The following is a 26,795-nucleotide window of genomic DNA, read 5'->3' on the forward strand; positions in this document are numbered from 1 at the left end:
CATGTTCTTCTCTTCTTTTTTTCTTTATAATTCCATTCATTTTATGTGCTTTAGTTCTGTCATTTCTTCGCAAAAATTTCAACGTTAATATCTCCTCTGTTACAGAGCATCAAAGTGAGCTGGTTGCCTCCACCACCAGGTACACAAAATGGATTTATTACAGGCTATAAAATCCGACATAGAAAGACTACCCGCAGGGGCGAGATTGAAACACTGGAGCCAAACAACCTCTGGTACTTGTTCACAGGTCAGTGTTCGCGTGCTACAGCCTTGCAAGGTTTTGATGAATTAAATGCTTTGGGAATAAAATATACTTTCACTTCAAGGGAACATCGATTTCTTTGCTGGCAGGTAGCATTTATTGTGTTGTGCAAAGACGATCTTTATATTTTTTTACCCTATCTTTTCCTTAATGCTTTTATTGTATGTTTGTCTTCTGGATTTTATCATTTTCATTAGCAATTTTGAAGCCAAATTTCTTGTGTTCAGTAACTTAAGCCTCGGATAGTTTCTTAGAACACTCAGTCAGCATCTCCGATTTCCTTATGGGTGCAAAAATATCCATTTCTCCGGTTTCTTTTCCAAGATTTTAGGTGGAAAAATATCTCCTCACAAAATTAAAAAGTGCAGTAGTAGATCACAGCCAAGCTGTAATTGCAGTGAATGAGTAATCAGATCAGTATCGTAAGGGTAACAGTGAATTCTAATAAGTGAAAATTATATTTCATTGGGATTTTTGCAGAATATGTTGCCCAAGAAAGCAGCAGAGCCTCAAGGGTGAAAACTGAACTTTGTGAAAGTCAGTGGCACCTTTGCCATTGAATTCAGTATAACCATAATTTCATGTCAAATGACCTATACTGTCCTGCCTTATATTTACTTTTACATATAGCAGTGTTACCTGTGAGAATTGGAAGTAATTCTGCATTGTGTGTTTCAGAATAAATAAATTCATGTACTGTTTTGGAAGGAAAAAGCAATATTTTATTTCTTAATTAAAGAAAAGCAAAACTTTTGATATGAGGAAGACATTAAATATAGAAATCTTGACTTCATAGTGTTACCTGGGCTAATGGCCCCCGTACCGCTGGGGACTACGTGTGCGGGGAGGTAACTAATAGCTGCAGAACAGAAGAGTGGTTTCTAGGGGGGAGATAGTGCATTAAGCATCTTAGACGAGTAGGGAGGGATCTATTTCCTGGCAAATATTTTTAACACAGAAGGTTGTTAAGAAGCCTGGGAATACGTATTTCAGAAAGCAATTAAGAAAAATATCCAGACCTCATTATTACTTTCTGCACGCATATATTGTGATTGCCGGAGACTGAGTGACGTGCTTGTTCCGAATAGCTCTTTTAAATATTAACGTGTAGGCGCTTCAGATCTTTGTTGCAATCTTCTCCTTGGTAGGCAGGCGCTTTGCAGGATAATAAGAACATCTGCAGCAGAAAAGGAGTTTAGAGATACAGGGAAGGTTTTTAAATAGCTGCTATCAATTTTATAGTAGGCTTCCATGTCAGCTAAATGTTTAACTGCTGTTTTTAATTTTGAACGTTCTTCTCCAGAGAAGGTTTGCCATTAAATGGAATTTCTCTATGCTTCGTGGTCAGTATAGACTAAGCAAAAAGATAAACATATATCCCTGCCTTCGAGGCTCGAAAGTTTATGTGGCAAGTTCAGGAACGCTGCAGCAATGGTTTTCTGATGGCTTTAGCCGCCGAGGAAAATGCATGTTTCTGAATTCATGCTCATCCCATAATATTGGCAGGACTTCATGCTTTCTTCTCTGAGCCCTGGAAAGCAAACCGTTCTGGAGCTGCCAACCTAGTTCCTACCCAGTAAATTTTATGCATAAGAGTATTTGTAGATCCCTGCATTTTAAGAGCAGTGAGCTGTTTTTGTTAAACGTGTGATTAATGGCTTAGTCATGTAAAAAAAATTCTTCATTTTTCTACTAATTTGAATGCCATTAATTTGATATGCATGAGCACAACCAATGAGAATTATAGCCCAAAATAGTCATTGGCCAGTGTGGCCCTTGATGAATTTTTGAAGCTTTTGCTTTGGTCAAAGTCTCGTTTCTCGGAATGAATAATATCCTCCCTCTGGAGCCGTTGGGCTGCACCTCTGCCCACGCGTTGACCAGGCATCATCGGCACCTACGTGTGCCGTGCAGCACCATCCTCAAAGCGGGCACCCAGGCACCAGGGGAGGAGCTGGGCGAGGAGCTGAGCCTCGGGGTCTTTCCAGGTGCATCCCTACGTGTTGCATCGCAGATGGCTAATCCAGCGGAATAATACTTGAAATTTCATTTTACCGAAAATCTATTGCAAACTTTGGTAATGTTGTTAATTTTCTTTTTCTTCTTTCTGTATGATTTTATTTATTATTATCTATTTATTTTTTTAATAGGACTTGAGAAAGGAAGCCAGTACAGTTTCCAGGTCGCTGCCATGACGGTGAACGGGACCGGACCCCCCTCGGACTGGTACACGGCAGAAACGCCGGAGAACGATCTTGACGGTAAATACATCTCATTTAAAAGCTGTTATCGCCCAAAGCCTCGTAGCGCGTGTAGCTGACAGGTGTCACTGCAGTCGTCCCCCAGCACTTTCACCAGCGTGCTGTCAAGGTGAGGGGTGAGATTCCCGGGATAAGGATAATAGAGGCTGTTGCCTGCTTCTTTGAGAGGAAGAGTGTTTCATGGTGCCCAGACTGCATGGCTTTCTGAGCAGGTGAAGAGGCATGGAAAAGGGGAAAAAACTTCCTGTTTTTCTGTTCTTTTATTTACACAAAAGCTTTCAGGATTCCTTGTTTTCAGTCTTGCTCTTCTTTGCAGCGTGTGTTGCAATTGCAAAAGTAAGCAACTATCTAACCCTGGAAATAACCACCCAGTAGCTGCTTTCTTATACTTTTGAATCCCATATGCCTTCTGTTGTGTTTCCCTGTTATCGCCAGGACCAAGGAGTCGGAAGCCTTTGTTGTAATAATTCTTCACCAGACTCTAGTTCCTGAGTGTCATGGCCATTTGAAATAATACTGTGATGTGAATCTGTAACTTCATAGATCAAAAACGTAATCAGTCAAAGAAACAATGAAAATAATACCAACAGTCCTAGCAGTGCACTAAATAAATATTCAAATATCTCGACTACTGTTTCCTAGCCTTTTTTGGCAGATGCTAGAAATTCAGGTTGGCAGTGAAGCTGAATAATTAGTGAAAGATGATGGGATGCAGGTACCTGAAAACTGTGGGCTTTGTGAATCTGTGCAGATGCTGACACAAAAGGGGAGGGGGGGGAAACACTGAAATGAAAGGGTTAGATAAAATGACTGAGAAGAATAGGAGGAGAGTAATGAAAAAGTCTACCAAAAAAATTAACTGGAGTGCAAATAAAATGGAACAAAGAATCTGACAGATGGAAGTCATGGCAAAGCTACACACAACTGATGAGAAGCAAGTATGTAGTAGAAAGGAGATGAATAGAAAATAAGAGAACACTGATGAAAATGGCTATAATTTTTAAAACAAAATGAAGCACCTATAAAGGATCAAAGGCAAGCTGGATGAAAGAATAAATAAATGATTAGTTTAAATGCACCACAGTGCTTGATGTTGGCTTTCTTTTGGCTGAACGGGTTGCCTTATGATCTCGGAAGCAACCCTCACAACAAATCTCTGCCTGTTTCATGTCCTTTCCAATGTGTCCAGATGCCTTTTACAGTAGACCAGGAGTGACTGCTTGCATTACACGGCACACAAAATAAGACAACCAGTACAGGTAGTTCCTCATCAGCATTTTAAATGAAGGACGACACCTTTAGAAGCATTGTGACTATATTGACTGATGACAAGGTGCCGTGGTGCGTGGTATCTTTCCAGTTATGAATGGGATAGACAGCAGTTTCAGAAATCATGTTGTGAAGGCGCGGGCAGCTGACTTTTCACTGTCAGGAGCAAAATGCACGTTCTGAGCGCACCTCGGTATGCAAGAAGAAAGTAACACATTTGTACACGTTTGTTTTGATTTGCATTTCGTACACGTTAAATTCCTTTGAAGTTCTTGTTCCCAAATATATGTATGCATGCAAAGATGTTAATAGAGTAATCACGGGAGACACGCGATGGAACTAGGCACACATGAATAAATTAAAGCAAAGACATTTTGTTCATGTATTGTATTTACATGCATTTGCAATAGCAATGAATTATCGTAGTGAAGCTGCAACCGTCTGATGCGGGGAGTGCACGGTGTTGCATAATAGATATGTATTTAGCAACAAGATGCTTTGATAAACCCTGGGGAGAAATCTAGTTATTACTGCAGTTACGCAGAGTCCTGCAAGTGTCAGCTGAACAGGAGAAGTGCTCCTGCACAGATTGCTAACTGCAATTCCCGCTCTGCTGTTACTGCAATTCCCGCTCTGCTGTTACGGCTAATGCAGCTTCTCTTCCTTTCACTGGAAGCCGGCTTGGCGTAAGCAACGTGAAGACAAACAGCATCCTGGAGAACTACGCTAATTCCCGATGGATACTCATTTTAATTAGTGTGTTTTGTTAAAGTGATTAGAAATCCAAACATAGCTGCTTCCTCAAGGTTCCCTAGAAAGCTCGCGTGCCTTTACTGACAGCTGGGAAGTTTTTAAATATTTATTTTAAGCCTCAAATTTTGTGCTTAAAAAAAAAGAAAAGAAAGAAAGCAAGCAGTACTTTCCCCAAAGGGTTTGATTTCAAACAGCTTAAGCGAGGATGCAAGAGACTCTCTGATCAAGTTTGTGAAGGTATCCTCCAGAAAATGGGTTTAGGATGCTTGGTTTCTGATTACTGCCTTGAACAGATGGAAGCTGTTACACATATTAGAGAGTGATATAGTTTAACTTCAGCTCTAAATTAGTGCTTTAAGAGCATGACAGGCTAGACTGCTATTGCGTTGTAATTTAAACTGAAAAGTGACTGGAGAAATATGGGAACAAAATTGTATTAGTAAAACCGCCCTTACTTTGTGCAACGCGCCTCTGTGAATGTCTAAGGAAACTGCTAAAGTGACCCAAATGTGACGCGTTTTTCCAGCTTGTCGGTGGAATTAGGGACCCGTAAGTAGTCCTGCACGCGGGAGACGGCACCAAAAACCTGCCGGGCGGGCAGCTCCGGCGAGGCCGGCGCGGAGCCGATGGTGCCGCGGACTTGCTCGTGGGCACGCGAGTGCCGGGAAGCTGCCGCCGGCAGAGCCGCGCCGGGGCTGCACGTTGCATCTGGCAGCGGTCCGTCCTCCGAAAACGCGATTCTTGGTAAAGAGAACAGCAAAACAAAAAAAAAAAATTTGGAAATAGCAATAGTTGATTTTGACTTTGCATTTTCGGATGTGTAATGTACAGCACAAAAATTTAGAGCTGTTTCAGCGTAAGAAAAACATTTTTTTCCAGAGACTCTTGGACAGTAAAGTTAATCAAAATGTAACTAAAAGCACTTAATATAGAGAGAACAGAAAGCTGAAGAGAGCGAGAAAGATCTTGGATGTTGTGGGTTTTCTCAGCTGCCTCCTGTCTCAACAAATGCATTTTCTTCCCCAAACGGCCAATAACCCGGTGTTTATGAAACATTTCGAAAATGCATCAAGAATGTTGTTCGTCCTGGCTTCATTTTAGAAGGGAAGAAGGGAGCAAGAAGTTAAGCTACTGTTTACTTTTTGGAACAAGAAGTGGTGGTTTTGCTCTGAAATGCATGAATCACATATTTGAATTGTCTGAAATAAATAAAATGAAATGTTTGAATACAATAGTTGTAATCTAGCAGCTGCCTGGAGGTGTTTGTACTGCAATTGAAATCTGTGTTGTGTGAGATGTAAAAATTACTGTTTGAAGCCAGAAGGGTCTTTGAATATTCTGATATCATTTGCCGCCTGACAATTGCTACTTTTAGGATGTTCAAGGAATTTCAGTATTGCTACGTTGTTCAACTTCTTATTTCAAGGCTTTAAATTGCTGCTTTATCTTTGGGTCTTGCAAGAAACACTTCTGTCCTTTTGTTCTGGAAACAGCACGCTTCAGAAATAGCTATTCAAGTAACTTTTGTTTCTGCATTAAAGCCCAGTGTGAGACTGGCATGGGGGTAAATGGCAGCTTTGTCTGGCTTGCAGTGGCACTGCTGGTGCAGCCTGGTCCTTCTGTTTGTGAGTAGCCGCTTTTCAGTGAATGTTCCTCAGCCTTTAAACAGGACTCAGGTTTTGCCATTTTAAGAAATTGAATGCAAAGGACTTATAAACTTGCTGGGTGTTTCACACTGGTGATGTCCTGGCCAGCCTTCTCTGAAGATACAACAGGTTTTCGCAGTCCTCTGCTGTGTTCCTAAGAATTCATTTGAAAGCACATAAAATACCAGGGACATATCTACGGTGCTGGTTATTGAAAAGTGTTAATTCTTCTTTTTATTGCCTTTTCCAAGGTTTACAGTGGGAATGCTTCACAACTGTAAAGAGTCTTTTGTTGGAGTTTACATCATTTTATACTGTTACCAGCTCCTCTACCTTGTCCTTGTTGCCTTCCGTGGAAGCTTTCATCTATTATATTGCAAGCCTTTTTATTGGGGGGAAATAGTAACTTGTCTCTTTCTGCTCTCAAAAAGACAAGCTACTGTGCAGCTCCGCTGAAGAGACTTGTGATATGGTAGTTATGGAGTAAACTCGAACAAAAGGCATTTACTCATCTAATCTTTAAAGTATAAGTAGGCTTATAGAAGACAAAGTCTACCAAATAGATATCTCATGATTAATTAGTACTTAATGAATTTTACCTGGGAATACCCGTACATAAAATATCTCCTTCTCTTACTACATTTCTAAATGTTGAGGTGTTATTCAAAGCAGATTCTAAGCCAAGAGAGGCATGTCCAAGAGTCAAAATTTGCTTGCTGTTTTCATGGGAAAGAGAGGTTATTGCCCGAATATACTAGTATATCTCTAACAAAGTCAACCTTTTTGTTAAATATTATAGTTAATCTGCGAGTCCAGGATAACTCATGTAGTCAGTTGTCAGGATCCTATTGACCTTGCAAATAGACCGGGGAAGATAAAAGGTGTCTCTAGCAGTCCTCGAGCAGGTCATCTTTCATTTTCCTGCCTAATTTCAGCTCTCTCTTGTGTTCTTATGCTAAAGGTGGAAAGCACTAGGAGATACTGTGTTTAAAACAGGAAGAGGCACATCAGTGCTCTTGGAGGGGAAGAACGTAGCTCAGAAGTGAAATTGCATGTCAGCTCTGCATGTACCTCTGGGGCACCTCGTTGTTTCTTTGTACAAATGTTTTAATCTAAACTCAAACCTTATAAATAGTAAAACTGAATGAGCAGAATATTAATTGATAGGGTTTTTTTTTCTTTTTGAATCCCAGAATCTCAGGTTCCTGATCAGCCAAGCTCTCTTCATGTCAGGCCTTTGACAACAAGTATCGTCATGAGTTGGACTCCACCGCTGAACCCGAACATCGTTGTCCGTGGGTACATCATTGGCTACGGCGTAGGCAGTCCATATGCTGAGACTGTGCGGGTGGACAGTAAACAGCGTTATTATTCCATTGAAAATTTGGGTGAGTAATTGTTTTTATTTGTAGTAGCATACAGAGGTCCATCTGAGACTGTACTAGTTCGTAGGTTTGTTTTTAGGCCGTCACTAATGCCTCCTCTCTAAGCTGTTTGATTAGGCTATTTCTACGTTGCAGTCTCGGGCTGTGATAGCACAGAGGTGTTTTGCGGTAGGTATCAGTCCCGAGCTGTAGCTTGCAACCAGTGTCTTGGCGGTGTTGTTAGACCGTGTTGGATCTGAGGCTGCTAACAACTGAGGTGTTATTGATGTTGACAAGGTTGAGTTCAGACTGCATCCGGCTCAGATATGTGCACACGACGGACAAATGCGATGAAGGCCTGTTTTAATACCAGGTACGCCAAAACATAATGTTACTGTTTCATGTGGTGTTTATTATTTCTGCAGCAAGTTACAATAACTCAAGCAGCAACTGTGGAGATACCTAGGCCAGGTGTCTTCTTCAAGCTGTACCTGTTGGCTCAAGAGACTCCCCTTCCAGTTGTTTCTCAGTAGCCTCTAACACCGCTAATGCTTCCTCAAGACTGCCAGATGAGCTGGTGCTGGATTTCCTAGTTCTCCTGAAGTCAAAATGAACCAGGTTGCTAAACCTATTGAAGCAGTTTAAGCCCTTTGACTGAAGGGGACTGTGGGGGACGTATAGCTACTGTGGATTCCAGCCCCTCAGCTCTGAGAAAATGGTAATCTTTGGCAAAAGAAGGACAACCAGCAGTGGACGCTGTCCAAGCGTGGTAGGCTTTTTACCCAACATGCCTGTACCCAGAGGAGGATTCATGTCCATGGATCTAAGCTTTCATTTCTGTGATTAGCCCAGGCTGTATTTCTAAGTTAGGAGGCTCCTGTTTTCTTTCATGGGTCTTAATGGATATGTTAAAGTGCAGAGAACAGAGAAGAGTTGTACTGATCCCGTACGTGGAGCTTTAGTTTGCTAACCATGGAAAGAGTAAGCTATGACAATAGCTGCTGTGCCACTGTATGGTTTCAGTCTAACGAGCAGCTCTGAGCCCTCTGTGCATGAAGTTATCACCACTTGTCCCATCCCCAGGCTTCACGTAATGGCAATAGGACTAGGCAGTAACAGCACTGGCCCGGGAGGAAGTAAGACTGACCTCTCATCACAGGAAAAAGTAATTCATCTAACTAGAGTGAAGTCCATGCCTAACTTGTCTGAAGCACTGTTTGGAAAAATCTTTCCTAAACCTTTGGTCTTAGCCTCAAAACACTGGGCGCTCTCAAACGTTTCAACTTTCCTTGATCAGGCGCTGATGGTGTTCAGTAGCTCTTACCAAGTCTTGTGCTCCCGACACTGGCTCCCGATTCTGCAGAGTTACTCCCTGAACTGGCTCCCCCCATGTTTGAATTTAATGGCAGTCGCAAAATTCCCACTTTGTGTCCATCAAAACAGTGTCCGGAGAGGTGTGGCTCTTCCTTACTCACTGCACAGCCCCTGTGACCATTCGTCTGCGCTCTGGGCCTGGTGGGCAGAGACCTGGATCCTGTTAGTGCTGATGCACCGTGGTCCTAGCACTGGGAGAGCCGTTCAGATTTCAGGGAAGTCAGAAAGCTTAATGATTTCCTTTTAATTTCTTCTTTAGCACTTTTATTTCGGGAACTACTTTTCTTTTTTGTTAAGTTTTCTGCTTAGTAATCTGGGAATGGTCAGATGTTACAGGAAGATTCATTAACTTGTTTTATTAGGGATCCACAGCTGTACTAGCAGTCTCGATTCCTTAGTGTCAGAAGTCTTGGGCACTTCCTATATAGCACCGAAACTCTTTGATATCCAGGGTCACTTATTTTGGTAATTGGAGTTTATAGCACCGTGAAACTGCATCATCCAACACTTTTTGCTATTTTCTTGGGGAAAACTGGAGAGTAGACTAGAATAAACGGTTTTGCTGTTACTTTGTCAAACAGCTTCTCGATATCCGGTTGGTGGTCTGCTTTGGCTAATAAAGCTCTTTCTATGAATTAAAAGGGTCTTTCTATAGTCTTGGCTGCGCTAGCAGGCAGAAATACATAGGGAGTCCAGCAAGTCAGAGAAGATGTTTCACTAATCACAGAAGTAACACTCAGACATCTAGCGAATGTTAAGAAACTGCTTTGAGCTGACCAAATATTTAGTTATAAATAATTTAGGCACTAAAGCGATGTTTTTTTCTTGCTGAGCATCCTCAAACAGACTGAGAATTTTATGAAAGTTATTAATTATTCAAATGTATTAAAATGGCAAGTATATTTTCACTGCATATTTCATGGTTTGATTGCAAATATTCAAAATGTGAGCAGTGCAACTTAATTGTAATTGTCCAGATAAATCACATCCACCTGGTCCCTAATTGGCTAAGGATACAAGCACTTTGGTTACAAATCTTGACATGTGCACATTTTAAATTCAGTTTCTGTGAACATTCACATGTACATCTTTGAAAATCAATTTCCATGAATAATTGCACTAATGAAATTCCATCATTTAAATATCCACAGAAAATGAACCCCAGAGGGATGTGGCCAGGGGCCCAGAGAATGCTTTTAAAAAATTAGAACAGTTGCAAACGCCTCTTACATTATTCACCCACTTTATTAGAAGCCATTATAAGAAAATTATACAAAATGATGAGACAGAGTTCTTTTCCTAATAAAAATACTGTTTTCAAGAAGGTTATGAATCAAAAGGTGCTCACTGGCAGGGTTGGGGGAATAATATTTCCTAGATGTTATCTGGACTCTTCCTACCCGTTGTAAAATTTCCAGTGGCTCGTATGGCTGAGGGGGATACGTCTTATCTTAAATTTAACACACACACACACACACACACACAAAAAGTCTGATACCTCAGTAAATGATGACCTTCAGTGACTTTTTCTCTCCCCTCTGAAAACCTCGTCCCTTTTGATCCTCCTGGCTCTTACAGATTGCTGCTCCTTGGCTCCACAGCTCTCCTTCGTCTCCCTGGACCTCGACTGTGGAGAGGTCACTCTGCTTCTGCTGAGTTCAGTCTGTGATGTATGTGTCTGAAAAATTGGGCTTTTGCGGCTTCCCAAGATTGAAATTCACTGCAGTGCTGCTTTTTATTTTTCCTTTGTATGCCATTTTGAAATACGCTGCAAACTTATTTGTCATTTAGACTCCAGAGCAGTTGGTACTTTCATGAAAGAGCACTCACATTTGTCTGGCATCAGCTACGTTTCCGAAATCCTGGCTGACTCTCATTTGCAGTGACTGTATCACACACAGATGCTGAAACGTAATAATCTAGGTCCATGTCAGGCGTTATTTTAGTCTTATGAGCATGTTCTGTGCTCCTAAGAGAAATGATGGTTCAGAACTCCCCGAATAAAGAAACTGCAGCACCTTGTTGAGCAGGATGTGACCCCCCGACACCATACGTGTGTATATATGTGCGTATACCCTGATCGTCTTCCTGGGAACTTATTTTTTCTCTGCACTCAGAACTGCACAAGGCGCAAATGCACTTCCTGGCCATCTTTACGAAGATCTTATGGTCGAGAGAGAGATCGGAAAGCGGGATGCACGTGGAGATAGAAAACCGATCCTCCCCTCTAGCACCATTATTCCCCCAAGTAAACAGCCGGGGTGCTGGAGCGGTTCCTCCTTGCTAGCGAGGCAGCACCAACCTTCCTCACGTTGGCATTTGGGCAGGTTTGTTCCTCCTTCCCGACGATGCTTATGCAGCCACAGGTCGTTGTTGGCCACCTGCACACGCACCCGTATGAACGTTCACAGTTGGATGCACCAATGTTACAAATGTCTGGGAAAACTGTAATTTGCTATTCTTTGTATTGTTATGCTGATTTCTACACAGACAGTGAAAGAAATCAATGACAATCCCACTGACAGCCCCACCATTTTAAGGAACAGGGAGCTGGAGTTCAGAGAGAACAAGAATTAAACTCAGCTCCACTCGTGCTGGTGGGACATTTTTGTCAGCCGCTCCAGTGTGGCTAAGAGCTAACCCAGAATGACTTCCCAGCATCGTAAAGCAAAGTAATGGCACAATCGGAAGCAAATCCCAGTCCATGCTTTAAGCTCCAGAGCATTTATCTTTCCTGCAGTCAGGTTCTAGAGAAGGAATTAACTTCCCTTACACATTTGGAGCAACAGTCAGATGATGTACCCAATAAATGTGTTTCACCAGTGTTCATGGTATTCAGTAATGTATAGCCTTTGTGATAAGGCAGAACTAGTGATAAACTGTCTGACCTACACTCTAGAGTGTGGGTTTATTTTACCTAAGTTCGGGTGTTTAACTGAGTCACCTGAGTTTCAGCCTTATCAGCCAATGTTACTTCTCTAGTCGAGCAAGCAGGATATGACAACACCAGGGATAGGTCAGCCCATCTAACATCTACATCTTCCAATGCTTTTTTTCTTCCTGTTGACCACGGTGGATGTCCATAATCCTAACCTAGCCACATTATGCATTATTGTGCATCAAAATTCACCATTCTAGTGCGATTTATGAAATTCCAAACATCTTTTCACCTTCAGTCTGCTCCTACTGGTCTACTAAAAGTGCTTCCTTTATAATACTGGTTTCAGATGGAAGTTAGATGTCAAAGTCTCTTTAGAAATCCCCTTAGCTACTACTTCATGCCACCTTTGTATTCCTAACTGCTTTTAAAACTCTGCTTGGAAGCAGCGGGAGACCTCCTGATGTAGATCTCCCGCCAGAGAAGGGTAGAGACCTCCTCGTTCACAGGAGGGCCCGTGGCTTAGTTCCTCCCCTCTCAACAGTGAAGGTATCACACCCACATGCATGCTTCATGCAGCAACTTTGCATCACGTTTCAGGTATTTACTTGATTACTCTGTACAACCAAAACTTTCTTAATAAGTGAACCAACCTCTACCTGCTGCTGGTACAGCAGTTGTCTGAGCAGTACGCTTCAGCTACTGAATAAATCACTCCAAAAACATGAAGAAAAATACTCACTCTGTCATAACAATGATTGAGAACTTTATTCTGTGTGATGATCATCTTGAATACGACGCTTTTACACCACAGTGAATTAAATAAGGTGATTTTCTCATGATTGAGTGGTCATATTGCCTGGGAGATACTCTCCTCCGGCACAGAAGAATATAAGAATATACAGAGACTTCAGCTTTGTCAGTGAAGAATTTGTTGTATTTTCTTTCTGCGGTGTATGAAAGATATTTGATGTCAGTCTCATAAATTTCAGGAGCGAGCATCCACTGCTCTCATTCAGCTTTTTCTATGACAGAGAAATCAGTGCTTGACTGATTCGCAAATGAATAATTCTAACAAGGAGACCCATTTCCACTGCGCCACCTCATTTTTTTTTTTTTTTACTTCTTTCATTCTTTGCTTGTGGTTATAAATGGCAGGGTTATCAGCTGATTAATGGTTGTCTTAACAATATTGGAAATTTTATGGGCGCCAATTCTGCTCTTTTACGTGTAAGAAGTAATGATTTCTGTACTGATCCAACTCAAAAGGCAGTAAGTGTAGTAATGAACTGACCGGGCTCATGTCTGTGGAGCATTAGATCATTTTGGAATATTTTAGCATCTCACAGGAGTAATAGAAAGAGGCAGGAGACTGAAAGGGACCACTGAGGTCTGGGGAGTGATGGCCAGCCCTGGCCCTGCATGGTCTTCCTCTCTCAGAGCCAAGAGGCCGTTTTATTCTGGTTTCAGGAGTTTTATCAGCTGGTGGAAAGGGCCGCTGTGTGCCAGGGCTGGCACGAGGGTCTTCCCTGCCGGCAGCAGTGAGCACCGCAGCGGCAGGAGCCTGGGCTAGAGGAGGCAATGTCAAGGTTAAAAACCAGCGAGGGAAGGAGTAATGAGGAGAAAGGCCCAGATAAATGACGGGAAGCCATTTCAGAGCATCGGCAGCCAAACTACTGATAAAAGTTTTGGAGTCATCCCAGCAAAACAAGATTTTAAAAAGCATTCAAATAGCAGCAACGGGATAACTGTGCAGCTGACGACGGGGGTTTCCACCACGTGCGAGAAAGCAGAGATGCGCAGATTTGTGTCTGCGTCAGTCTGCATCACCTGAACCGAAGTCTGGCCAGTTTAAGCGATCGGAGCTGGTAATTCCTCTGGGATAATACTTTTGTCTGTAAAATGCCCTGAAGTCTGTCCAGGAGAATAAGTACCTAAAAAAGGCTATTTGATAGGTATTAAAAGTATTTAAAGTCTAGACATGATAGGAAAATTGTACCAAATTTCAGAAGTTCACAGAAATGTGAACTTCATTCTTTAGAGTACATCCTCCCCTTCACCCTTCTGCATGCGAGGACAGAAGAAGAAGGCATAATTTATAAAGATTTTTTATGTACGGTTGCCTTTATGTGACCTCAGAACGAGCTGCATTGATCTGGGAGTGTGCAGGATTTCATATGCACCCACTCGAAAGATTTTGTTTGGGAGCACACACCTTGAAATATTGTTTTCATGTCTCTCTCTAACTCGGAGCCTTTGATCCTGCTGATCCAGCAATGAAAGTGAAACTTTCGAGCTCCAAAGCGAAAATCTAAAGCAGTTGAGCAATTTCTGCTTAATGAGTAGGCTGCAGGACTAGAGCTAACACATCAACCGTAAGAGCTTATTAAAAAGCCCAGATAGGGTATTTTGTAATATAGTTTCATATTTCTCCTGTCTTACGTCACACTACCCTTCTCACTCCATTAAGGCTGTGGTGACGCACACCCGGACTCGGGTTGTTTAAGCGGCCACCCGATGTGACGCCTGTCCCCAGCGCTGGTGGCCCGTGTGAGACCTCAAGGGAAGGGACAAGGCTGGATCGGACCGAAGCAACCCCCGTGCTGGTGATTTTTCAGCTTGTTTTCTTCCCTTAGCTAGATCAGCTGCTGAAAGTAAAACCATCACATTTCTTCACAGTCTGTCACGTTAATCTTTTCTGATATGTGAGGAGAAGAGTGAAAGACAATTTGGGGGCTTCGAAGATTTGATTAGCACTTTCCCAGCGTGTCATCCCGTCTTCCCTGGTGTTATGCTAGTTGGAAAGTGCCTTCCCCTTAGTGGAGGCAGAAAAAATGCATGGGAAATGGCTGAAATCTGCCTTCCAGCTCTGTCCGAGGGCTCGAGGGTGGGCAACGGGCTTTCCTGCTTCCCAACGTCCCGCACGGGGCACTGGAGTCGCTCGCGTGACGGTCCAGGACCTGCTCGCGGGCTCTGCTAGTCCGTACGGCCCCAGCGCTGGAGGGGCATCTTCAAGGCAGAGCTCGGTGGTTTGGTCTTCGCTAACCTTGCGCCAGCGTTGCTGTTCAGGCGATGTGCTGCAGCACAAATGTTCATCTCTGCAGGTCCCTGCATCATTCAGAGAGCAAAACTAAAAAAAAAAAAAAAATCAGCAATTACACGTGACAAGAAATGAAGGTAAAGCTCTTACATCGGAATTTATATTTTAACAAATACACCAGTAGGAATGCGAAGGATCCCGTCAAATTCACCTTCCTCTTAACTGCAGATCAGATTAAATTTGACCCTGGATGAGGCAAAAAAAGCATTTTGGTTTATTGCAAAGGGAGAGAAAGAAGGTTCTTCATTTTCTTTAATCTTTGCAGATGACAGTTGTGGATTATAACAAAGACATGAAAGGGAACAAAAAAGCTTTTTAATGTAGCTTGGGTTTTTTTCCTCCCCTTTGCATTTTTAATACAAACTGGAGCAGTGAAAATCAAACAAAAATATGTTAAATTTTCTGCATCTCAGTGTTTCCCTCATAGATCAAATTAAGGCACAGTACTAATAGGTAAAGGCACTTCAAGACTCCGGGGACTGTTCATTTTCTTTCTCTCCTTTGAAAATGAGCTGTCATTTGAAGAATGCTGCCATTTCCCCAAATTTTTTATGCAATAATTTTCTTTCATTTGTCTCTAATGTTCTTTTGCTTACAGAATACAGAGAACTCACTCATGAGCAAAGGGTCAATTTGAGATGCACGCGCTATTTGCTCATGCCTGGATCTTGCTTAACTCCCCCAGATCAGATAGTGTGTGGATTTTAACAATGTCTTCGTGTTAGTCCCCCATGTACATATGAATTTTAGCCAGCCCATATATCCATGCATAGCAGTCCACTCTCACATTGTGCTTTCTGGGGCTGACTTTACATCATTTTAGTTTGACGTTTTAGTTCTCCATTTGTAAAAGTAGTTAAAGAGGCCTCCTTGACAAAATTTTTAGGCTCTATTGACAGCGAATGTGACAGAAGAGCTGAATTTTGTTCTTTGCTGGTAAAGAATAGAGTGCTGGTGAATAATGCTTAATCCCAAATTGTAATGTAAGTGTATATAAATATATACAGTAATATAAATAGCACAGAATAAATAATTTTTTTTGATTCATTCATCAAGAGAAAGAAAGGGGCTTGTTACAAAGCTTTATTTCCAGGAAAAAGGGCAGATCCGAAACTATGTCCTGCCTTCTCAAGTGTTACTGTAAGCTCAGTAAAGTGAGGCCAAGGAGATCAAAACAGCCCCAGGTTTATCGAGTCACATTTGCGTAGATGAAAGACCTACTTTTACAAAAAACCCCACAACCTTTGCTCTTGGTATTTCATTGCTATTTTTTGTGTACGTGTGTCTGAAGAAATCTTGCCTAAACTCTAGCTAACCCAGCTAGCACATTAATGGCATTTACTCTCATGTCAGCCTGCGTCTGGGGTGTTGGCCCTTCATTTTTTATTGATTTGTCCATATGTCTTACACTTCATTGTCTCCCACGCTGCTTCGTTTTCCCTGGTTTCGGCTGCATTTGTAACATCAATAGCAAATGTCCGCGGTACGCAGAGGGAGCTGTCGTCCTTGTTCGCCTTGCTCAGCGGCACCGAGTGCACCGAGCTTGCGACGCACCGGGGGACCTGCAAAGGTTCACGTCTCTGCAGGGGACGAGGCCGATTGCTAAGCGTGCTCGAATTAGTCGTGGCTTAAAGCCCCCCGCGCCCCTCGTGGTAACGCGCGCAGGACGTAGCCCGCCGGCTCGGCAAGCAGGCGTGATGGTGGGATGACATCTTAAAAACAACTGCAACTCTGGACTCGCTCTTCATCCCCTGAACTGCATTAAAATAAAAGCACTTAGCAGGTTCGCATTATGAATTGTCTTTGCTCCGTTAAACGCTTTCCCTAGTGTTTTAGAAGTAAAACGTGTCCTGCATCGGCCTGAGGGTCTGCGAGTGTGTGGGCACCCCCAAAACAGGGAGGTGCTGGCAGCCCGTGCCCGCTGGCGAGGCGCGCGGGTCGTTCTGGGGACGCTTCGTTGCCGCTTCCAACGCAGCTTCTTCTCGCAGTCGTAGCAGACTCGACACTGGGACCGGATTGAAAATTACAGGTTAGATTTTGTTCTTTTGAAATGCAGATGCAGAGGACCCCCTCCCTCCCTCATCCCTTGCATCTCCGTGAAGCAGGTCGCCAGAACTGCCGTCCTCAGGGACTGTATATATGAACTTTAGAGGATGTTTCAAGCATGTCTGAGTATTACCATATTTTTATGATCTGTGTTACAGTAGTGCCCAGAGGTTCCAGGTGAGATCAGGGCTTAATTGTGCAGGAACATATCCTAAGTCATCACTTCAAAGAACTTACAGGGAAAAGGCTAAAGGAAAAGGAAGAAAATGTTAATACTGTAGGGACTGAAGAACGCAGAAGGATGGTGACTTGTCCATCGTCTCCCAAGAAGTGTCTGGCATATTGCAAATGTGAATACAAATTTCTACTGCCCTGCTCAATAGCTCACTTTCAAAGCAATTGAGCTTTTTTTTTTTTTCTGAAGGGGGCTTTAACATTCAGGCAATAATTGCCCAAGACCAAAAGGCTTAAATTTTGGTGCAGTCAACAATGAGCTAAACAGAAGCAACTGATTTTCAGGAGATACTGGTACTCCTGGTGCTTAAAATGCATGTTATGTAGCTGACTTTATTTAAATATTGGATGGAACGTTTTGGCATGGAAAAAAAGGATAATTCCTGGTAGTTGTCTTATTTTATTGAAAGCGATACACAAACTCTTTATTACCAATTTCAGTCATTCTGATAGTAAATCCTTTCAAGTAAATTTCCAAATGATCTGATGCACTCTATGAAACAAAATTACGAAGATGATCTACTCATCCACCACGGAAATGCAGCTGTTGCTGAGGTAGCAAGTGCCTAGAAGAAACAAAATACAACTGTTTTCAAAAACATGGCAGAACTGAACTCATTTGGAGAATATCACCGTAATAGTCTATTCTAATGGAATATTTTATAGTTAAATATACTAATATCATTAAAAACTGCTAATATGATTGAAACACATATTAAAGAGAGGCTGATATCATTTCCCTACACTATGTTGAAGCCTTCTTCTAAGCTTTGCTCACAAGGGGAGGTGTGAGATTGTCCAAGAAGCATCATTCTTTTAGTTTCTTTGTAAAGGGATTTAATCTAATTGCCATTAGTTGTGTTAGAGCCTGGGGGCTATTTGTAAGATCAGAGTCAAGGCACCCTTTTTTGGGTGATGGTGTACAGTGCGTTGCTTAAGGTGATTTCTGCACAGAGGAGGCCAGATCACTCCGTGGGTGTCCTGACTCCAGGCAAGACACAGCTGTAGCTCTGATGTTACACGTGACCCACCATGTGCCTGGCTATCTGACTAGCTCGGACACTAGAGCTTGCAACACACAAATTTATTCAGCAGCCTGTTAAATCCAGGCTGTTTGCTCCAAGGTGTCCTCCTTTGTGAAGAGATTCCTCCTAAATTTGCAGGGAAGTCCTGCAGATTGCCCCAGAGCCGCCTGACCCGGCAAGACCTTGAGCAACTCTTCTGCCTTGTCCTTGTTCGTTGTGGCACTCCTGGCAGAGAACTTGGTTGCACACTGTGCGTTGGACTCCTCAGTGCACACAGGCAGGCTTTCATTTCCCGGGAAGCTTTCACTTAGTCCCGGCAGTCTGGGCAGCCCTAGCCCTAGCTGTAATGCTCCACTGCAGGTCTAAACTACAGGAAAACCACACTGCTTGCGACCATGATGTTCAAGTCCTTAATCTCTTCATTTCCCAGGATTCGATCACCCACGTCTGTGTGGGTTTATACTTTAATTTGACATTTGTCCTGTTGATAGATTACCTCTTCCTGGCAATAAGTTGATGTTACCAGGTCTAGCAGCTGATACTGTAGTGGTGCTATTGATTGCTGGGTATCATGTTTTCATGGACCCGGACAGGAGTAAATTATGCTGTTCTTTGGTAGTTTTTGAGATAATTTTGACTGACTTTGACTTGGATTTTGACTGCTTTTCTGCCCTTTAAAGGGTTGTGTAGAGGCTTTAGAAAGGAGCTTTAGAAACTTTTCTCCTGAAGAAGTTATTCTGCCTACAGCTAAATCCTCCGTTTGTGTTGCCACTCCTTGCATCACTAATAAAGAGGGGGTCAATGTGATTTTGGTGAAGTGTGATAGTGATGGAGAGGAACAGAAGGGTCCTGTGCAAGCGCCATGGCTTACAACTTCCCGTCAGCTCATCATCACAGCCAGGCTCCTCCTTCATCCCGTATGTTTTGGGAGGTATCGGCATCGGCTAATTTAGGTGGAATGGATCCTGTGAAGCCATCTGGTCCGAGCCCTCGTTCGGAGCAGGGCCAGCTTTGAAGTTAGCTCTGGTTGCTCAGGATCATGCACACTCGACTGCTGAACATCTTCGCAAATGGGTATTTCACAACCTCGCTGGGCCCCTGCTCCAATGCTTGACAGCCCTCCTGATGAATTTTTTTTTTTTTAAGCTAATAACTAATGGGAATTTCCCTTGCTGCATCCTGCACCTTGTCATTTGGCTGCGGGACTTTGTCAGACCCCATCTGTTTTGACAAGATATCTTTGTTTCCACTTCATCTACGGGGAGGCCACAGCTGTTTCTTATCATGCAGATCTCACTGCTGTCTCTGCCATCCCAAGGGTGGGTTGCTGTAGCAAGTTCTCCGTAAGCGTGCAGTTAAACCAGCTTAGTAATGGAAAAGAAGCAGAAGATGGCAGCTTTCTTCTGAAGCGAGCTCTGGCAGCATGAGCATGTTATTGTGCTGCACTCAGAAATTCATGCTGGTGCTCAGGCTGGGTAAAAGTGATCAGATCTAAACGACTTGCTGCTTCAGTTTGCTCCTCACTGTCTGCTGGGATCAGTAAAGGCTCATAAAGGTGCTGAGCGAAGATGCTTGAACTTATAGCTGATCTTCATTGTTATTTTATTGTTTAGATGACATTAAAAGAACATCCGATGGTTTTAATTGCAGGATACCGATGATGCTGTTTATGCCAGGGAGCAGCAGTGAGATCGTTCTGTGCAGTCATGGTGGGTGAGCAAGGTTTTCACGATGACCAGGAAGCTCCGTCTCAGCTTGAGAGGTCGCCAGGTGTTGCCTGGGGCACTCTGCAGGTCCCTCGTGTTGGGCAATCATTAAAATGGGGAGTGAGCAGAGGGCTCGAGGACAGACTTTGATTTCAGAGATAAAGGAGCTAGACGATCAGCTGAAAGCACTAACATCTTTATGCCACTGTTGTTTAAGGCTCGGCGTTCTCCTCAGGTTGGAGTTCACGTCTGGTTGTCAAGCATTTATTTTATATTTATAGTTTAAAGAGAAAATTAAATTATATGTGAAAACTCAGCATTTGTCAGAAGACCACGCTTAATGGCCTTAGAGATGTCACAATTTTACCCTTCTCTTAAAGAAGAAAGTAACTATGATATCTTGAATGAGTTGCTATTTGTTGATTATTTTTTTCCAGTGGCAGCATCTGTCAGTTCAAGAAATTAATTTTGTTCATGCTTAGTCTGGGCTTCTTTCAGTTCCTTTTTTTTAATTGAATTGCACAACACAGTTTTATTTCCAGAGGATGCTCCGCGCCAGTATCAACATGGTGGATTCTTGGCTGATGCTCTAATTAAAACTGAGTTCTTTGGTTTCTTCAAAGGCATAAAGAGAATTCTTTTGCTAGAAAAAGTCTATAATGCTCTTCTGCTCCTGCTCCAGAATAGCAAATATAAGTTATAATACCTTTGTTATATACTTGCTTTCCTCACTGTGATGAACGGTAGTCAGTGGAGAAGAATTCAGAATTAACCTCTGAATTCTTGCAACTGTAATGTGACTAACTTCTTTAAAGTCCCCGTCTCTTCCTTGCTTCTTCTCCGTCCCTTGTTCCATTAGCCACTGCTGTTATTGGGAGATTTACGCTTAAAAGCTTTCCTCATCTGAACTGCCACTCCAGGCAGTGGCATTTTTCCAAGGAGAGCACCGGAATGACCCCAGCAGTATTATTAATAAATAATGCAGTTTAAAAAACAACTATTTGCCATATGATAATATTAATGTTTTTTTTCACTTTTTTATTGTATTAGGCTAAATCCAACTGTAATACCATGTTCAAATGCTGTACCATGGCAAACTGCCTTTTTTCGTCTTATCTGAGAGGATACTAATACAATTATTCATTGCTCCAGTTAACAGCAACTCAGATTAACCACCTGATTTTTTCATGTTTTGAACAGAAAGCTACAGATCTCATCCTCATCCGAATCTTAGCATTTTGCAAATGTAACCGTACCCCACCTAGTTATAAACGTTAATCAAATGTCAGTCTGATTTGTAAAATTTGGTGTACTGTATATTGTGCTGTACGGGCAGTTGTAATGAAGGATGTGTTGATAAGTCTCCATTTTTGAATTTTCCATGTAGATCTCACATATTTTCCAACTAATTTATCTATTTCTGGGAATACATTTTTCATGAGCCAATTAGTAGTAAGTCGCTCATTTTGCTTATTACTTATTGGGAATTCACAACATATTTTGGCTAGACGTGAAGTCCAGATGTCTCTGTTCTTGCCATAATCAGTGGAGAAATATACCTCAGTTAGAGGCTGATTCATCTTCCCTTTCTTAAATGCCTATCCTAGCGTGTGATGAGTTGTCCTTCAGAGGTGCCTGTCTCTCCGGGCTCTGTAGGGAAAGCCCGAGCGAACTAAACCATGTGCAGATAGCTAAAAAGAGAGAAGATGAATTCCATATGTGCTCTCTAAATACAGCCACTTAAAGTTCGCTGCTTCCATCCATTAGTGTAAAAATAAAAAATGCATAGCAACATGCTGAGGCACCTTTGCTTTAAAATATTACTGAATACACAGAAAAAAATAAGATGCAAAATTTGCCCCACTATAATACCAGTCAACCAACAAATACTTGAAAAGTCTCAGAGTCCTAAAGCTTCAAGTTTTCAGTATAATTCTTCCCTAATTTTACCAGGCCTTACACTGGAGAGTGATCTGTGTTAAGCCCTTGCATAACTCCACCAAAGGCGTCTTTCAGCAGGGATTATTAGGCACAACAGTTGGGAGGTCGATAGAAGAAAGAAGCTGTGGTAGAGATGGAGTCGAGCTACGCTTGTGCATATAAATTTCTTTTTCTTATGCAGAAACTACAGAATGTGACATTATTAAATTCACAACTGAACAATGACTTCATATCTCAGTAAATAAATTTAATGTGGAACCTGGAGAGTCGCAACGCTTAAATTAGAAATTAAAAGTAGCATGCTAATAGATAGTGGAAATCATATGAAAAAGTATACTACATCTCTATGAATACAAAATAATTTCCTCATGACTAATGATATTACAGTGAATACCAAGTGAATTAATAGCCATACAATGCTTAGCGTAGGGAGTTATTAATGCACCAATCATTCATCTAGCAATTTTTACAGTTTAGCTCTTTTGGGAAATAAGCACAGAATTTACCTGAATATTGAACAAATGTGTCACCATTTCTACTGGACATAAAAATAAGTGTAAAATATGTGGGTGGGAAGGATATTAGTAACAACATACAGCAGGTACTTAAAGATTATTAATTTATTTCAGATTTACTGTGATAGTATTAATCATGCTGAGCTCTTTAGGCATTACTGTAGATGAAGTATGTAAATGTGCAGCAGGTCTTTGGCAACGTGGTGCTATTAAGTGCTTCCGCACATGCAAACTTCTCTTTTTTCACCAAAGCGCTGTGAGCTGGCAGTCCCCATGCTTGCTACGTGTGAGAGCACCCGACGTATGCAGCTGTGATTTTCTGCTGTACCAACAAAATTTACCTCTCTACTGAAAAAATCCTCAGGAAAATGGTTTGTCTGGTTTTCCTCGGAGAACAGTAGCCCGAAGCAACGTGGAAGTGACCTGCTCGTTTTAGGTTGTGTCGGTTCGAGAGTGTATTTAGAGGTGGCTTGTGGTGAGCTAGGACGTACAAATTGCCCTTTGGGTGGAGAACCAAACACGCCGCTGCTGTAGCCCTGGAGAAATGAATGCCTGAGGTCCACTGAAGGCATTGCAGACTCCCAGGAAAGCCGGACCGTCCCGTTCGCCGGGCACTGCGGTACACCTTAGCACCGGTCACACCAGTCCCGGCTCTCTTACACGGGCAAAGCTGCCGCTGATTTAAAGAACTTTAGCTCTCGAAAGCCTGAGATAGCGCCCAAAGATTGAGGTAAGGAAAGATTTTGGAAAGGGAACAAAAAATGAGGGCTAGCTGTTGCGCTAGTCATTTGTTTTGCACTGGTGTTTGCTTAACTTTATTTGTTTTCTCCTTTTTTCCAGGCAAACGCTTACCCGCTCCGCATCCCGCGTCCGACTAACGCTGTGCGCTTTGTCTTGCCTTGTTTGTTTTCTCCTGCAGAGCCGAGTTCCCACTATGTAATTTCCTTGAAGGCCTTCAACAACGCGGGCGAGGGAGTCCCCCTGTACGAGAGTGCGACCACCCGGTCCATGACAGGTGAGTGGGAGATGCTGCTCCGTGCTCCGTCCCGCATCACTTAACACTGACCTTACAGACGGGCGCATCCAGCAAAGACATTTTGGCCAAGGCACTGGAAAAAAAGAGCTGTGCAACCCCCAGGTCCCTGCTAGAATAAATCAGCTTCATTTTCCACTACGTTGTAACTGTACAACTAGAATGAATTAATTACCCTTTCCAGATATTTGCTATCTATTTTTTTTTTCCAGCAGCTATGAAATAATGGGATGCTCACAAGCGCTTGCTCGTTGGGGCGGTTTGGCTTGGGAGAAGCATGACTCCCAGACAATTTAAATATCCAGGGATCAGCTTAGAATAGTGGTTATTGAAGTGAATGAAACCCAGACGTAATTATTTTCTCTATCTTTTATTTTTTAAATATTTTAAATTAAAATGAATTCACTAAAAACAAACTCTCACCACACGCATTAACAGAAGCACTTAGAGGGCTTGGGTAAGATTAAGGACCATATTGATAAGAATGACCTGGCAGGAGGAGGCTTGCGGGGGAGATTAGCCAGTGCTAACGGAGAAGGTGCTTTTAGGCAGCGGTTTCCCACAGATGCATTGCTGGGACAACAGCAAAGTTATAAATGTAGAGTTATTCCTGTACAGCGCTGGACTGCCTCGTTGTTTGGCTGTTATCACTGGTGAGTGGGTGGGACTGACAAGGGACTAAAAGTGCAGAACTGAGGAAAAAATGTGTTTTTTCCTCTGGAGCGATGCCATCATTTGGTGAAGTTTTTCCCCGTGTTTCACCCGGTGTGTTCAGAGCTTCCTGAAAAGGGGAGCGGTGTCACTGAGAGCAAAAGGAATCGCTGACCGTCTCACTTGGGTGGATCATGAGGAATAAATGCACCAAATGGCAGTTTGGTGGCTCAAAGAGGAAAAAATACATCTTTTCTCCATATGTTTTTGTGAAGTATTCCCATAAGAAATCTTGGAAAGTCAGAAGAAGAAAAAAAAGAGATTAATTATACAATCAAGGGCAACTGTGACAAACTACATTAGAGACAATAGTTGTCAGGGAGCTACTGGCTTCAAAATTGTTGATTTTACTTCTTGTCTAGCGTCTACAGAGGTCATTCCTGCTGAGCATGCCAGCAACGTGTGTGTCGTATAAAATCTTTTCCCAGTGAGTTTTCCTCCGGATCCATAGGGGTTTTTACAAGCCTTTTGTTCCTTGGTTGATTTAAATATTACCTGGCCAGCCTGTGGAATGTGATTTTATGTGTGTATTTAAAGGAAATGATATCCAGGTGTGGAAACGGTACTTGCTGCTTGGCGCTTCTCTTGCGTTGCCAAGAGCAGGCCTCACGAGGAGGACCAGCACCGTATCCCGGCCCTCGGCAGCCGCCTCTGGAAGGAGCCCGGAGCCGGGGCAGCCGTGCAGGAGGTTTCAGCCAGTGCTTTCCGCGATGGGGAAACCACGGAGACCGCGGGCTGCAAGCAGCTGCTGAGCTGCCCTGCCCCGGGCCCTGAGCAACCGAGCGTGTGTGTCCCTCCAGCACTGACACGGGCATGTCTTGGTACTTGGTTGCATCTAAATATTGTGTAAGCTGGAGTTACATAACATACAGGACCAGCAAAACAAATTTCTGAAGAGAGCAAAAAACCTATTTTTTGTCAAGAGATTGCAGTTCCGAAACGACAGATGTCCATGCATAAATACTGGCAAATGAAACTCCTTTGGAAAGTGGAGGATGTACGTAGGGACCTATTTTCAGACACCGGTGGATTATAGACATTTCACTCTTTCCCAGTTCAGTGATGACATGTTTCAGAAACTGAATTATCTTGATTGATTCAGTCTAACCATTCAGTCTAATTTGTTTTGCTAAACCTAGCCTCTTTTCATAATCTCCTGTTCCGTTTTCAGTGTGGGAACGACTGGAGAAAGGACCTGCAGTATGTGCTAAAACATGAGCTTTAGCTCCACTCATATTAACTTCCCTCATTAGTAATGTGCGCAAACACAGAAACAAGACTTGTTCCCGTTCCCACCTTTGTAGACAATTCTGAAATTCAGTTTGGAACAAGAAATTGGTAACTCAACCCTGTAGAAGATCAGTTCACCAAAAAATGATACAGCTGCCCATTCCTCGCCATGCAGAGGAGGTGTTTGGATTTTGGAGCACCAGGACTACCACCAGATTGCTTCGTTTCCTTCAGCATTGATATTCAAACTTCATGTAGAAAAGCCTTTGATGAAAGAAGCAACAAAAGAAATCAGTTGAACTAAGGGCTCCTCGTACATTTTAAACCTCCTTGTCTCCTCTGGCTTTCACTGCAAAGGCCGTGGCCTCCTGAAGTTCTGAATAATGAATTACAAAATCATAAAACACAAGTGATCAAAGGGTGTCAGAAGTTTGAAGCGCACGTGGAGCAGACAAACCGTAGCGAGTGTCAGCAAGGGAATTAGTAGAGTCATTTAGGGTTGGATTAATTGCTGAGCACATTGTTTCAGGGGAAACAAAAACTTCTGGCGTGCTTTTGCTGTGTTTTACACAATGCCATTGGAAATTGTACTTAGAAGAATCACAATAGGTAAATAATGAGTCAATAAGTATAGTTTTAAAATGTAGGTCTGAGGTTGTCTACAGAGGCTTAAACCTTGACTAAGGACCGAAGTCCCTAAACTGAACAGAAAAGGCCTGTGGTAAATTCCAGCACAATTCAGACACAAAGTGAAGAGAGATTGTAGTTTGTACAGTGGACACTGTCATTTTCATTTAGAAATAATAACCACAGTAGCAAGGAGTGACGGTGCTGAAGCTGCCACTGCCTACCTTAGCCCAGAGATTAGAGTAAATATATGGGGCCTGGGATGTATGAACATCCCCTTTCTGAGAAGATTCATATTGCTGTGTCTCATGGCGGAGGTAGATGTCTTAAGCACCACTCTGTGGACTCTCTGGGGTAAGAGAAGAAGGGAGTTTTCATTCTTCTGAAGCAGAGCCACAGAGAAGCCAGGAGTGTGAATGGCATTGGGACCAAACAGCATGCAAATCAGGAGATTAATTCTGTAAACCAGAGGTTTAGCTATTTGGCAGAGAGAGGCGAGAGCTGACATTTTTTAAATTACTTTGGAGTTTTTATTCCATGACTCCGTAATACAGCTAAACAGCCAAGGTCATTCTCTGCTCCCAGAGGATCCCTCCTGTTCACCATCCTTTGCGACCCATGGCTTCATTGCTCTTAGTGAGAGAGTTGCTTGGTTGCAATAGGAGAGTTGGAGGGTTCCCTCGCCCAGGCTACTCTGTCAGCAGAGCACCCATCACAGGGCTGGTGGGTTTGGGTCTTCTCAGAAGGTCTCAAACCTTCTGAAAAAGGTCTCAGCTCCAGAGAAAGTCTCAAGCCCAGGTCTCCATTCCTGAGTATGTCC

General features: G+C 42.7%; 1 protein-coding gene across 4 annotated transcripts in view; it reads left to right on the forward strand.

Moving 5' to 3' along the window:
* LOC112994481 (netrin receptor DCC) overlaps positions 1–26,795 on the forward strand; it is a 547,074-nt gene that overhangs the window by 444,288 nt on the left and 75,991 nt on the right. For all 4 annotated transcript variants that reach the window (XM_026118858.2, XM_026118859.2, XM_064499826.1 and 1 more), the window contains exons 13-16: positions 106–247; positions 2,413–2,523; positions 7,385–7,579; positions 23,294–23,389. In XM_026118858.2, the coding sequence (XP_025974643.2) occupies positions 106–247; positions 2,413–2,523; positions 7,385–7,579; positions 23,294–23,389 (544 nt within the window). The remainder of the gene's footprint in view (positions 1–105; positions 248–2,412; positions 2,524–7,384; positions 7,580–23,293; positions 23,390–26,795) is intronic.

The sequence above is a fragment of the Dromaius novaehollandiae genome, chromosome W (genome assembly GCF_036370855.1).
Source record: "Dromaius novaehollandiae isolate bDroNov1 chromosome W, bDroNov1.hap1, whole genome shotgun sequence".
Taxonomy (NCBI): Eukaryota; Metazoa; Chordata; class Aves; order Casuariiformes; family Dromaiidae; genus Dromaius; species Dromaius novaehollandiae.